Source organism: Perca flavescens, chromosome 3 (assembly GCF_004354835.1).
Source record: "Perca flavescens isolate YP-PL-M2 chromosome 3, PFLA_1.0, whole genome shotgun sequence".
NCBI classification, from domain to species: domain Eukaryota; kingdom Metazoa; phylum Chordata; class Actinopteri; order Perciformes; family Percidae; genus Perca; species Perca flavescens.
In genome coordinates this window covers 10,038,845-10,053,127 of record NC_041333.1, presented here as the reverse complement: position 1 = coordinate 10,053,127, position 14,283 = coordinate 10,038,845, and the positions used below count along the sequence as shown (strand labels likewise).

The 14,283-nt window shown below is 44.4% G+C and overlaps 1 protein-coding gene across 4 annotated transcripts; it reads left to right on the top strand.

The window, feature by feature from the left end:
• Positions 1–108: 108 nt before the first annotated feature.
• Positions 109–13,187, top strand: ehd2b (EH-domain containing 2b). Of its 4 annotated transcripts, none has more exons than XM_028573187.1 (7): positions 109–402; positions 1,765–2,268; positions 3,348–3,524; positions 7,136–7,251; positions 10,901–11,313; positions 11,654–11,818; positions 12,547–13,187. In XM_028573187.1, the coding sequence occupies exons 2-7, from the start codon at positions 2,048–2,050 to the stop codon at positions 13,093–13,095; spliced, it is 1,641 nt and encodes a 546-aa protein (XP_028428988.1). In that variant the 5' UTR covers positions 109–402; positions 1,765–2,047; the 3' UTR covers positions 13,096–13,187. The 4 variants fall into 4 exon arrangements, with proteins under 4 accessions (XP_028428988.1, XP_028428990.1, XP_028428986.1 ...); XM_028573189.1 differs by having other exon boundaries at positions 109–552; positions 7,136–7,233; XM_028573185.1 differs by having other exon boundaries at positions 109–552.
• Positions 13,188–14,283: the final 1,096 nt, after the last annotated feature.

The following is a 14,283-nucleotide window of genomic DNA, read 5'->3' as shown; positions in this document are numbered from 1 at the left end:
AAGGTATGTCATGTTTAAAAAAAGAAGGAAAAAAAAAAAAAACGACTCCACCCAAATTATTTATTCAACCCCCCCTCCTCCTCCTCCTCCAGGTCCCCGCCCTCTGACCACAGCTGTGCTCATCCCTTCCCTGAGCAGAGTGTTGGTGCTGCCCACAGTGTTGCCAGGCATCCCTGGAAGAGGAGGTGCATTAAATTTGGAGGAGCAAGCCAGGGGAGAGTGAAGAAGTTGGCCTCAGTGTGTGGTGTGTGCCTGTGTCTCACTGTTTGCCTTGTGCTCTTACGGAACCTTTTGCCAGATTTTGGAGCTCATCTGAAATCCATTAAACCCCTGGAGAAGAAGGATCGCCTGTAATCTGGCTGCGTTGGCGCTCCACTGAGGGTTCCTATTTGCTGTCAAAAGGTATATACATGTAGCGGCAGCTCCTCCAAGAGACTGTTTTCTGTCTCCTCAAGTCCAAATATTTTCCAAGCTCCAGAGGGCAGGACTGCAGAGAGAGAGAGAGAGAGAGATCAAGACGCTTGAAGGCTGTGCTTTCTCCATAATAACTTGGTAAATACTCCTTTTTTTAACTTTAACATTGGCTATAATAATCAGCTTGTGTTTGACCTTGTACTCAAATATTATCCAGATTGGGATACAGTAGCGGAAACTGAGACTCAATTCTATTTTGTGTGCAAATGTCACAACTTGGCTGCGGAATTAATGAGTTTTCAGTTTTTTAACAGCTTTTTTTTTATTTTTTTATCTTTCATTTCTTCATTTGGATATTAAAGTAGGACTCCCCTGCTACTTGTTGCTCCTGCATGTTACATTTCTGGTTCTAAGGCCAACACTGTGTTGCATTGTGGTGCACAAACCCACAAGGCATTTTCCACCACCCTTAAACGTTCAAAGTTGATCCCAGAGCCTTAACCAAAACCTTTTCGATTCTCACTGGGAGCCCGTAGAGCAACTTTTTAACTCGTACAGCTTGGCTGGCACTGTGCTTTTTGTATGGCATGGCGGTTAAACCACAATTAATTTCTCTCCTGTAGATATCTCAGAGTTCGCCATTTTGACAAGAAGTCTTTCCACACTGGTCTTGTGACATGTCAGGACTGTGTTGCCTATTCTCCTCTGGGCAGATTTTTTTTTTTTTTTTTTTAAAAGGGATTTGCAAGAGGGAAGCTCTCCACAGATGAGTGAATGTCTGCTGACACGTGTCTCACCTTTTGTGCCTTTTGTGTCATTCTGCTTCTCATGCCTCTCAATGAGCTGTGCCTTAAATTCCTAATCCGGTGTTTTCCATTCATGTAGACTACAGTAACAAAAAGGGTTACCGTTGCCTTTCCATGTATTGACCACCCTCCCATGAGATCCCCCCCTAAATGAACAATTAAGCCATGCGCACGTTCCTTGTCCCACTGAAAGAAACTGCAGGGGATAAGTGGAATGTCTTACTCATTTCACTGTAAGAAAATGGGCTGCGCCTGTGCAAATCCTGACGCAGGGTTGGGTTTGCAGGGTTTCCAGCGTTGAACACCAACTTTTTCCAGGCATGCACTGACGACGCTTGGCCGACTCCTGGTGGGCTGAAGCTCACTCCAGATTCCACATCCTTACTCTAGGTTGTGACAGACTTTGATCACCAGGTGCAAGAACCCTACGCAACTTTTTTTTCTTTTTTTTTTGTCAAATAGATTCTCTCTCTCTCTCTCTTTCATTCCCTCGTTTTCTGTTTGGATTAACCTCAACCTGCCTTCTTTTCTGTCCAAATTACAGGGGCTAAAAGTGATCAGTGTGGCGACTGTTGTCGAAGGGAGAGACTTGAAACAGAACATCGGCCCTATCGTTCCTCTCGGCGTGCGCACGGGAGGTTTCAAGGACAAGTGAGCAGCGTTCACACAAATACAGGAAACACCTGAAGGTTTTCCAAGGTTCCAGCCACAGGAAATACAGCTCCAAACAACAGACACACTTTGACACTGATATATATATATATATATATATATATATATATATTTATTTAGTAAGAAGCTCCCTATCGTCCTGTCAGTCAGTCAACATGTCCCGCTGGGGAAGAAAAGATGTGAAGAAGGCGCCTGAGGTGATCCGCACCGTGACAGAAGGGCTCAAGTCCTTGTATTGCAAGAAGCTGCTGCCTCTGGAGGAGTACTATGGTTTCCATGACTTCCACTCTCTCAGTCTGGAGGACGCGGACTTCGATAACAAGCCTATGGTGCTGGTGGTGGGACAGTACTCCACTGGAAAGACAACGTTCATCAAGTAAGACTTTAATTCTATTCCATTCAATTTTATTTATAGTGTCAAATCGTAACAGAAGTTATCTCAGGACCCTTTACAGATTAGAGAGTAGGTCTAGGCCAGGGGTGTCAAACTCATTTTAGTTGATGGGCCACATTCCCCCTAATTTGATCTCAAGTAAACCTCTCCAGAAAGATCAGAAACTGTATCTGCCACGGAGTTTCTCGTCAGTTTGATGTTGGCAAACACAAGTTGCTTCTTTTACGACAACGTCCCAAGGCCGTAGTAGGAAAAAAGATAATGTTACGGACCCGTGAGAGAAGGGTAATATTCCGAGAAAAAACTCGGAAATATACGGAAAAAGAACTCTGATATTCTCTGAGATTAAAGTGGTGAATTTGGAATTAGAATTTAATCTATAGCGTGTAGTTTCTGACGCTCCCATGAGGAATTCTAAGTAATGACAGCGAAACTCGATATACGATATCATTCTGTGAGTGATTCCGTGATCGGGCACAGCCTCCTCCACGCAGTTGCTAGTAGCCAAGGAGGACACAGAGGATTAAAAAAACCACGATGGACTCTTCAGAAGAGGTCACTTATCTTCTCTTGAGTTTCTGCGCGCCAAAGTCGCCGGACGCCACAATCTTCTGAACACAGCCATACTGAGAAATCCAGAAGTGTTGTGTGGAGCTGATAGTCTTAATTAGCTTTGCAGCAACTCCTTTGGCAATGGCTTGAATTTAACGGACTTTCATTAATATCAAAACGTTATGCACTAAAGCTTTCAATACTTCAATGCAATTTTCACACTTCGCAAAGTCATCCAGTGGGCCTGATTCGACCCTTTGGTGGGCCGTTGTTCTGGCCCACAGGCTGTATGTTTGACACCCCGGGTGTTGACCACACTCTATAATTTACAAAGACCCAACAATTCCCCCCTCCCAAGAACAAGCATTTCGTGCGACAGCGACGAGGAAACACTTGGCTCTTGGTGTTATCATCGACCATTTTTGTTCACTGTTAACATTTTATGCGATTGCTAAATTTATATAAGAACCAGTACCGAAATAATCTCAAGCTATATGTGTGATTGACAGGTATCTACTGGAGCAGGATATTCCTGGGAGCAGGGTGGGACCCGAACCCACCACCGACTGCTTCACTGCCATCATGCACGGGGAGGTGGAGGGAGTCATCCCCGGGAACGCCCTCATCGTAGACCCCAACAAGCCTTTCCGCAAACTCAACCCTTTCGGAAACACCTTTCTCAACAGGTGAGAGCGGGGCTTTTATTCCCAGCGTGTTGTGTAATGATTCCACTCAGGGAGCCAGAGAGATATCTGCATCAAATGGACAGACTATGTGTGAGAGAACCCAAGAAGGAGAGATAACGGAACTTTTTTTTCCTGCTCTTTGGAATTTCAAGTCCTTGTGCCAAATTTCAGAGCGGGGAGGCTCTTGCCTTATTTGTGGAAAAATGGAGAAAGGGAGCGACGTCGCCCGAGAGGGTGATGAAAGCTAATGTACTCAGATAGGAACTGCCGTGTACGCAAGTTGAAAGACGAGGTCAGAGGGCTTCCACAGCCCCTCGGGGCAAAGACAAACAAATGAAGTCACAGACTCTGTGAGGCTCAGGAAACCCGAGAAAGCATTGAATGAAAACATTGAAGTTCTTTCCTCTGCTCTGTTTACTGTCGGGGCTGCCAGATTTCTGTGTATGTTTTTCCACTGAAGAGAAATCACATGTTTATACAAAAAAAGAAGGGCTGTTACCTGTTAGGCACATGGACACGCAGGCTAGATGTGAACATAGAGTCCAACTATTGATGGAGCTCTAACGTGAAATGTCTGATGCCAGTTTTCCAGAGTCCCTCGCTCCCTCCGCAGGGTGTGTTCGTGAACGCAGTTGCGTCTCTCCTTTTGCTTTGACTTCCCGTTCTGGGACCGGCGGACTCGTTAAACACATAAGTCGCAGGAAGTGGTGTTGTTGTTGTAAGCCGCACATCGTTAGTGGGCCTTATTGTTTGATTCTGGCAGTGGTGCTCATTTTCCTTCAGGAAGCCCTCAGCAATGAGAGGCCTGCTCGAACACAATGGCCTGCGGAGGGAGGGGTGTGGGGGGGGGGGGGGGGGGATAGGGCAGCTTCCAATCTGCTGCCTAGATCACATTGGCTTCTTTGATAAGAGTTAACAATTTTTCACATGATTTAGATGATTTCCTTCTGCACTGTATTCAAACAAAACGGACCTCTCTGAACCGAGACTTTAATGTTGTTAGGACACTGGTTCCCAAAGTGGGGTCCGGGGACCACCACCCCCCAGGGGTCCTTGAGGGTAGGGCTGAGCAATACATCGCTATATGAGGCTAAATATTGCCTTAGATTTTTGGATATCGTAATATCGTGATAGTGATAGAAAGTAATGCCATTTTCTGAACTTTCCAGACTGTTCTAGCTGTTCTATTATTTGCCTTTATCAACTTAGTCATTATATCCACATTACTGATGATTATTTATCTCAAATCTCATTGTGTAAATATTTTGAGAAAGCACCAATAGTGAACTGTCACCGCTGGTCATAAACATTGTGATATTTAATTGTCTCCAACTCTACTTGAAGGGGTCCCAGCGAGTCCCCGGCAGGACAGGGAATCATTTGTTAAAGTGCTGATATTATGCGCTTTGGCGTTTCCCCTTTCCTTTATTGTGTTATATGTCTTTTTTGTGCACGTAATAGGCTTTCAAAGTGAAAAAGCCCAAAGTCCACCCCAAAGGGACTTACCATCTCCAACAGAAAACACTGTTCACAAACTGCTCCAAACAGCTCTACTGTTGTCAGGGCCGGACTGGGACAAAAAATCGGCCCTGGCATTTTTGGCCCAGGCGGCCCACACCCACTGTGATTGGTCAGACACATTCCCTGCAGACAGTCCTCTTAAAATATGTGTGCATTCTATGATACGAGTTGCCTAGTGTTCGGCGTTCATGTGATAGTTTTGGATCCTTCAAGAGGGGTCTCAAGATTTAGCTGTTGATCTTAAACTTAAATAATTCATTCATTCTTAGAGTTATGATTTGTATATTTATGGTATTTTTATATTTTTTATTATTGATATTTGATATTGTATTGCCATTATTGTTATTATTACTATTTTGCTTAATATTGGCTTAGCAACTTTAAATTTAATTTTAACTATTGTAAGATTCATATTTTGTCGCTTTGGACAAAAGTGTCTGCTAAATACAATAACCATAACCCTTCCCAAAAGCTACAATAAAGCTGAGAGTAGTACAGTATATGCCCTGGAAAAGAGCACCAATACAAGAGAAGCTAATTAAGCCATTCAAGGAACACTGATTTTATAGATCACACAGACTTTTCAGCTACCCAACAGGCTAACTGCCAGCATTTTCAATGTAAGCTTAAACACATAGGTTACCTGACAGCCACTAACTTTAATGTTACAGACAAACTGCTTGTTGTCGTTATGACGTGACACACTCGCACACACGCACGCGCGCGCACACACACACACACACACACACACACCCCCCTCCCTTCCTGAGAGTCCCTGTTAATTTGCCTACTCCTTACCACATCATCATCTACTCTCTCTTCCATCTTTTCCTCACTCGCTCCCATGGCCCTGTCATGGACACTCTCCTCCTCTTCGGCTTCTTCCCTGTCATGATGCTGTTTCTGCTTCTCTGTATAGCCAGCCACCTCTCCTCCTCCTCGGCTTCAGGTAATGCTGATGTTGAAGCAGTTACTACAGCCCTAAACATGTCCGAAATGTTTGAGGAATCCGCCTATAGATTCTTAATCTTTTTCTCCTCTAATTTCTCTGCACCTCCCTTGCACTTTAGTGCCCGTTTGTCCATTTTAACGGTGGATGCTAAACTTCCAGCATAACTATTACAGCTTGTGTGTCAGGGCCGGGAGGCGTGGCCATGGTGGGATTCGTAAATTTGCGGCCCGGAGTGCGGAAGGGGGTTCCTGGATTTGATTGGGTCAGGCCAGTGCCAATAAAGAAAATTAACCAATGGGCCGTCCCGTCCAAAAAATTTAAAAAAGGCCTATTTATATCGGTGATTCGATAGTGCGTCGGCCCACCGGGAAAATGCCCGGTATGCCAGATGGCCAGTCCAGCCCTGATTGTAGTCCAGCCTAGTTGCTAGCATGGCATGCCCACATACTCCACTTCTGACTGGCTAGTAGTCCTTACCTAGCTACTGCGCAAGTGCGACTCCCAACAAAGATGGACCAGAAGAAGTGCCTCACTCTGTAGCTAAAACAGAGAGCTCAACACACAGGGTGAAAAGAGGAGCTGCAGCAATGTGCAGTACCACGAAAATATGGTGTTTTTTGAAAATTAAACCACATAAACCTATGCTGATATAACCTATAAATACAATTATGGACCTGAAAATTAGCATGATATGAGCACTTTAACTACGATTCCATCCATAAGTAACACAATGGCAGAACGTATGACTAGTTTGGTCATGGGTTTCATATATCCTTTCTGTAATAAAACATCCAAAAGCAAAACTCTTATCAGGTGCGGTGCCCTGGGACGAAATCTTCTGAAATGGGGATCCGTGGTCTGCAGCTTAGGGGTCCTTGACGTGAAAAAGTTTGGCCGCCGGGGCACTTCGGTAGCTCACCTAATAGAGCGTGCGCTCCATGTACAGAGGTTCATTCCTCGCCGCAGTGCATGTCATTCCCCCCCTCTCTCTCTCTCTCTCCACTGTCATGTCTAAGCTGTCCTATCAAATAAAGGCCAAAAATGCCCCCCCAAAAAAAATAGAATCTTTAACATGAATAAAGTTTGGGAACCACGAGTTTATGCCGCATGTCTCCTTGTGTGCTGATGGAAACACCAGGTTCCAGTGCGCCCAGATGCCCAACCAGGTCTTGGAGAGTATCAGCATCATCGACACGCCGGGGATCCTGTCCGGGGCCAAGCAGAGAGTGAGCAGAGGTGAGAGACGCAACAAAGGTGAGGAGAGGGAATGGGGAGGGCGGGGGGGGGGGAGCCTGCAGAGACACACATCCTCCGACGTCGGCTCACAAACTCATCTCCTTGGCACGCCTGGCTAACCCATGGGACCGGTCTACTCTGTCACAATAACACTTGGCAGCCGGGGCAAGAAAAACAGCTTAGCAGCAGCAGCCATAAAACCCTAACCAGGAACAGAGACGGTACAGGCCAAAAGCCTGCCAGCATATCGGAAGGAATGTTCTGTTGAAAAATAACGGTAACACTTAACTCGAAGGAATCTGCATAAGAGTGACATGACACTGTCATGAACACATAACACTGTCATGGACACATGAACCCTAACCCTAACTTGAATGACACTTACTAAAAGAAGCGTTATGTCATAAACGTTTATGACTTGTTTATAATGTTTATGACACGTTCATGACAGTGTCGTGTCACTCTTATGTAGATACCTTCAAGTAAAGTGTAACTGCAATAACATATCATCATCATCTCACAGTAGTTTTTCCACTTTTCTATTCATCCACACTTTAAGTAACCCATTATTACTCAAGTCAATCTGCATGAGCAATTAATACGAGTCAGTGCATCCAAACTGAAAAACATATTTCCTCACTTACCCACTGGTGGGATCTCGCAGATGGTTTTGGGTTTATCTGCTGAGGTGTTGAAATATCCGTCTGTGGTGCTCACAGCGATGCAATAATTAAAAACTCAGCTTCAACATGTCTCTCCAGAAAAACATTTTATTCCAGTTTCTCTGGATAATCCGAAATGATTTCTTTGGTAAGAAGTAGTTCCAGTGCCAACTGCTAACAGTGTCGTCTTTTGTTTATCCAGGGTAACTGGGACGTTGTTTTTGAAAAGATGATGCCGCTCTGTGAGCACCACAAACAGTATTTCAATTCAATTTTATTTGTAGTGTCAAATCATAAACAGGAGTTATCTCAGGACACTTTAAAGATGGAGTAGGTCTAGACCACACTCTATCATTTACAAAAGACCCAACAATTTCCCTAGAAAGACAATTCAGAGATGGATATCTTAAAACATAGATAGATTAAAAAAAAAAAAAAAAAAAACGTTTTATGGCTCTACCACAGAAGGTAGGTGAGAAAATACTGTGTGTTGCTTTTGTCATTTTGGGTGAACTGACCTTTTGAGGATAATCATGTTGATCACACAGAAATATCAAACTTGGTTTTGTTAGACTTGTACAGTGGTGGAAGAAGAACTCCGAGCTTTTACTTAAGTAAAAGTAACAATACCACGGTGTAGAAATACAATAGTTCAAGTCCTGCATTCTAAATGAATGTACAAAAGAACATCAAAATGAACTTCAGGTACAAAAAGTATGTGTACTTATCATGCAGAATGGCCCATTTCAGAATAATACATCATATTATTGGATGATAATTATTGATAGATGAATGTACATATCGCTACAATGTTGCAGCGGCTAAAGGCGGGGCTAATTTAATGAGTATTTATACTACTGTATAGCTTAATCTATAACACTATCATATTGAAATTGTTGATGAGAATCTGTATTAGCAATCTGAATATGCAGAGTTATCAAATGGAGTAGAAAGTACAGTATTTGCCTCTGTTAGCGGAGTAGAAGTATGAAGTAGCATAAAATTGTATTACTCAAGTATACAAGTACCTTAAAAATTTTACTGAAGTACACTACTTGAGTAAATGTACTTAGTTGAATTCCACCACTGTCTTTCTCAAAGTTTCTTTCTTCAAGGTTTCAGCCGATGTGCTCAGAAAGTTTTTCACACATTTTGAGTATTTTTCCTCAGTGTAGTTGGTCTGGTGTTTTAAGGATTGAATGTGAGGATTTAAAAAAAGTACTAAACATCTGTCCCTGTGCAATGTAATCAAACGAGCTAAACTCACGTGGAAAACTTAATCCTCTATATTAAAAAAAAAAACATTAAGAAATGAATGCCTGAAAATGTGGGTGACCTGTCAAGTAAGGCTGGGGAGTAAATGTACTTAGTTACTTTCCAGCGCTGGACTTATATTTTCCGTAAAGGATAGTTTAATGTGTGACGCATACAGTGCAGCCCTGGTGGTGTCTGAGCGTACAGCTGGTTTGGACACACACACACACACATATATTAGAAGAGTTGTGAAGGGATTGTGTCTGTGTCGACCTCCTCCCCCCACCCCCTCCCCCTCTCCTGCTTCTTTTTTGTTTCTGCTTTAGGTTTTGTTAGAAAGGCATTCGGAAATGTCAACAGATGAGCGCATCAGCGCACACGGGGCAACAAACACACGTTAATGTCTTGAGGCCAACTTCTTTTTGACGTCTTTAATTGTTGCGCTGCCACATGTAGCCTAAAGCCCGAGACGCACCAAGCCAATAATCGTCCGTCGGACAGTCTGGCGAGGTCAGTGACTCGAGTCTGTTCGGTGTGTTCCGCGCCGTCGTCCGTCCGAGGGACCGTCAGCCTTCATTTGGCCGATTTGACATGTATAATCGGCGGGGCGGGCACTGCCGGCAGTCGGACTCAAAAGACCCATCTGATTGGTAGAGTGCTAGCCCGGAAACGGGGAGCGGAATGAGCGTGACTAGAGTCTCTCAAAATCGGACAAAAATCTTTTAAACTGACCTTTGTTGATCTGAAATGAAGACAGATTCAGCAACTGCATGGCCTATTTCTCGCTTAAAATGTTTTCAGAAACATGTTTCGATGAACTATTTTAGTACAATATGAGATAATATTCTGAACAAGCCGCCATGACAGTCTGTCTTTGAATTTCCTGAGAAACCAGACCCACGTGACTCATTTGTCCAATCAGCTACCGGTTTTCATTTTTGGGCGACAATACAGATTAGCGCCGCCTGCTGTTATGGAGACGTCTCGTCGCTTCGGTGTGTTCCGAGGCATTTTTTTGACAAAACTTGGGGAGACTGATCAGTCAAACTACCTTTTCTGCCGAGAGTCGCCCGTCTGGTCGGTGTGTCTGGGCCTTAATATGCACGTGTTTCGTTGTCACAGCTACATAAACAAATTTCCGCACAAAGGAAGACGGATGTTAGGGTAATATTTTAAATTTAATCACAAAAACGAACCTTTGCATCAAGTGCAACAGGCCCATTGGCTACCTACATAATAAGCTGTTTTAAATTTAAAATGTTCAATGCCTTATCGCACTGATGTGACCGAGCCCGACCCGAACCCGAACATCGTATCTAAATATCTTTATTTTGACCCGGGTCCCGTCGGGCTCGGGTTGGGTATCCATCCTCTACTGCACGACATATTGTTTTTTTATCGTCATCGCAATATCAACTGGCACAATAAACACATCGCGAAAGACACACCGAGATTTTTTGTCATTTGATAGACAATATCAGTAGAAAACTCATCATTATTTTTTTTTTAGTGCGGCATTTTTAATTCAATTCAATGTTTAATTTGTTCAAGAAAAGAACATGATTTCCTTTCATTTGTTTTAAATTCAACAAGCAATGGGTTGTTTGTAGCAGAATAATGAAAGCAGCAGAAAGGGAGAACTCTGTGCACTTTAAGTTCATTTATGGCAAGTAATATCATTATCGTGATATTCAACAACGTTATCGCGTATATCGTGCAGCTCTAATCAACCATTTTCCGATCCAAAACAGGCTACGACTTCCCGGCGGTGCTGCGCTGGTTTGCCGAGCGCGTGGACCGCATCATCCTGCTGTTTGACGCCCACAAACTGGAGATCTCGGACGAGTTCTCCGAGGCCATCGGCGCCCTGAAAGGCAACGAGGACAAGCTGCGCGTGGTGCTCAACAAGGCCGACATGGTGGGCACCCAGCAGCTGATGAGGGTGTACGGCGCACTCATGTGGTCCCTGGGGAAGGTGTTTGGCACCCCGGAGGTTCTGCGCGTCTACATCGGCTCCTTCTGGTCCGAGCCGCTGATGGTGGCCGACAACCGGAAGCTGTTTGAGCTGGAGGAGGAGGATCTGTTCGCCGACATCCAAAACCTCCCTCGCAACGCAGCTTTACGCAAGCTCAATGACCTGGTCAAGAGGGCGCGTCTGGTCAGGGTGGGTTTTTATTGGCACGGCAACATGTGTTCACTAAATGTTTATGGACAGGTTGACATCAGTGTACTTTAACCCTGTTAGTTGTGTTAAAACCAGGGGCGGGGCTCTGGGGCTTTTTAAAATAACTTACAACTTTGTGTCATTTCCCCTTCAGTCTCTCTGACCGGACCGGCAAATCAAAGGAGAAAAAGTTCTATTACTTAGGAAATAGCGCCTGCTTATGATAGGTTTCAAGATCAGTAATGCGAATATGCCCCCCAGGTTTGAGCTGAGCCCCAAATGTCTACAACGCCCCTGGTTAAAAACCTTGGTACGTGTGCCTTGCTTTTCTCGCTCCCAGGTCCATGCCCACATCATCAGCTATCTGAAGCAGGAGATGCCTTCTGTCTTCAGGAAGGACAACAAAAAGAAGAATCTGATCTACCAGCTGCCAGTGATTTTCTCGAAGATCCAGCTGCAGCACAACATTTCTCCCGGAGACTTCCCAGACTGTGCCAAGATGCAGGTTAGTCCGAGTCTGGGCACATCTGGGAGCCAATGACGGAAATACTTCTCCCAAGCTACCGTGAGGGCAGTTCCTGCTTAAATAAACAGGCAGCGCTCGACTACCTGTAGGTTTATTTAATCGTCTGAAGGTGGACTCACAGCACAGCACCTGTACATCGAGTGCATGTAATGCTGGAATTAGGGAGGAGAGCTGTGAAAGCCTGTTATTTATCCAACTTCAGGGTCAGCGTTACCATATTGCAGAGACACGTTGGCCCTGAGGTCTGAATAGTTCAGAGAGCAGAGATGTTACATTGTGCAGCATGGTGGCCCAATGGTTAGCACTGTGGTTCTCCAGGCAGTGCCCTTGATCAAGGCACTGGCTCAGATCTGGAGTTGGTCCCCGGGCGCTGTCATCGGCTGCCCACTGCTCCCTTGAGGGATGGGTTAAATGCAGAGAATGAATTTCGCTACATGTACGTGTATGTGACAAATAAAGTACCTTTACTGAAACATGATTTATAAAATCATGCCAACAACTATTATTTTAATAGTGTATTCCATGCACTAAAAAGGTATGTATAAAGGCTTTAAGCCGCCCTACACATTATTGTAGGCCCAGTTTAATTGTATACAATAGATATACAATAAATCTCTCTTTCAGTTATTGGGTCCATGGCTTAAAAAAACCCAATAAAGACCCCTGATCTACTGGCTAACACATTTGTATCATTCCCCTTTCTGAAGGAGCAATTGATGGTTCACGACTTCTCCAAGTTCAAAACCTTGAAGCCTAACCTGATGACGGCCTTGGACGAGTTGCTCTCCGCGGACATCTCCAAGCTGATGCCCCTGCTGCGGCAGGAGGAGCTGGAGGCGGGCGAGCAGCTGGGCGTGCAGGGCGGGGCCTTCATCGGGACCCGCGCCGGGCCGTTCGGGGAGGGCGACCCCTTCACCCTGGAGAACGGAGAGGGATGCGAGGAGGAGGAAGACTGGGTGGTGACCAAAGACAAGCCCAAGTATGACGAGATCTTCTACAACCTGGCTCCCAGCGAGGGGAAGCTGAGCGGCAACAAGGCCAAGGACTGGATGGAGAGCTCCCGCCTGCCCAACTCGGTCCTGGGTCGCATCTGGAAGCTGTCCGACGTGGACCACGACGGCATGCTGGATGATGAAGAGTTTGCCCTGGCCAGCCACCTGATCGAGGTGAAGCTGGAGGGCCACGGCCTGCCCCCGGAGCTTCCCACGCGCCTGATCCCGCCCTCCAAACGCAGGCAGAAGGGTTCGGATGCGTAGACATGACCCAAGTCCCTGGAGTTGAGAGAGACTCTTCTCTATGGGCTGTGCCAGCGTTCGTATTTGCTCTTGTCTTCTCCCCCAGACCCCCCAGACCCACGTCAAAACGTTTGTATGTAATGCGTTTAGAGCTGCAAAGATTAATCGATTAGTTGTTTCAACTAATTAAGTCATTCGCCAATTATTTTGAAAATAAGGAAAACTTCTCTGATTCCATCTTGTTTAATGTGACTATTTTCTAGTTTCTTCTCTCCTGTGTGACAGTAAACTGAATATCTTACAGTTGGGGACAAAACAAGACATTTGAGGACGTCATGTTGCGCTTTGGGGAACACCAATCGACATTTTTTCTACCGTTTCCTGACATTTTAGAGACCAAACAACTAATCGATTAACCGCGAAAATAATCGACAGATTCAGCTATGAATCGTTAGTCGCAGCCCTAAACGCGTTCAACTTTATTTCCTCTGAGACTGATTTCGGTCTCGCCAATGGAACATACTGTATTAAGATAAGATAAGATAAGATAATACTTTATTGTCTGTAACACAGGGTTCCAGAAAATTGTCTTTGACAAGGCTCCAGTTACAAAGCGACATTCATACATACATATAAAAACAAGACATGGGGTGAATTGAAGTTAAAGTGTAAGTCAATGCTTTGAGACTATTACAAGGACGTACTGCAAAAAGATTGTGTATTAAGAAGTCACACGGGTCTGGTTGCTTCTTCCCTTTGGCTCCTCAAAGTTAGCTTTTTAATGGCGAGCTTTCAAAATATATCTACTTGTGTTTGCAGAGCAGAAGTAAATAAAGGCCGGCGCCTTCTTAAGTGAGCAGTATTCAGCATATATAGTTTGAAAGAATACAGAGCTTAACTTTTCTGTATTAGAACCTTTAAATTTGAACATTCCTTCAATGACTAGACTGGAGTGGCGCAGTGTTATCTTGGTGATCATTTGTAGGATAATGCCATTTTCGAGTCTGGTCATTCTAGTGAGGGTATCATCTACCAAATTCATATTGCTTAAATGATTTGTTTATAGCGGGGTTTTTTTTTATTTTATTTTTTTTTACTTAAACTGACAGCACACACCTAATAGCCTGATTGCATTTCACTTTTGATGCTTCACATGCCACATTTTTGTGCATAAACTTTACATATTATTTTTGTAATTGTTGCTGTTGT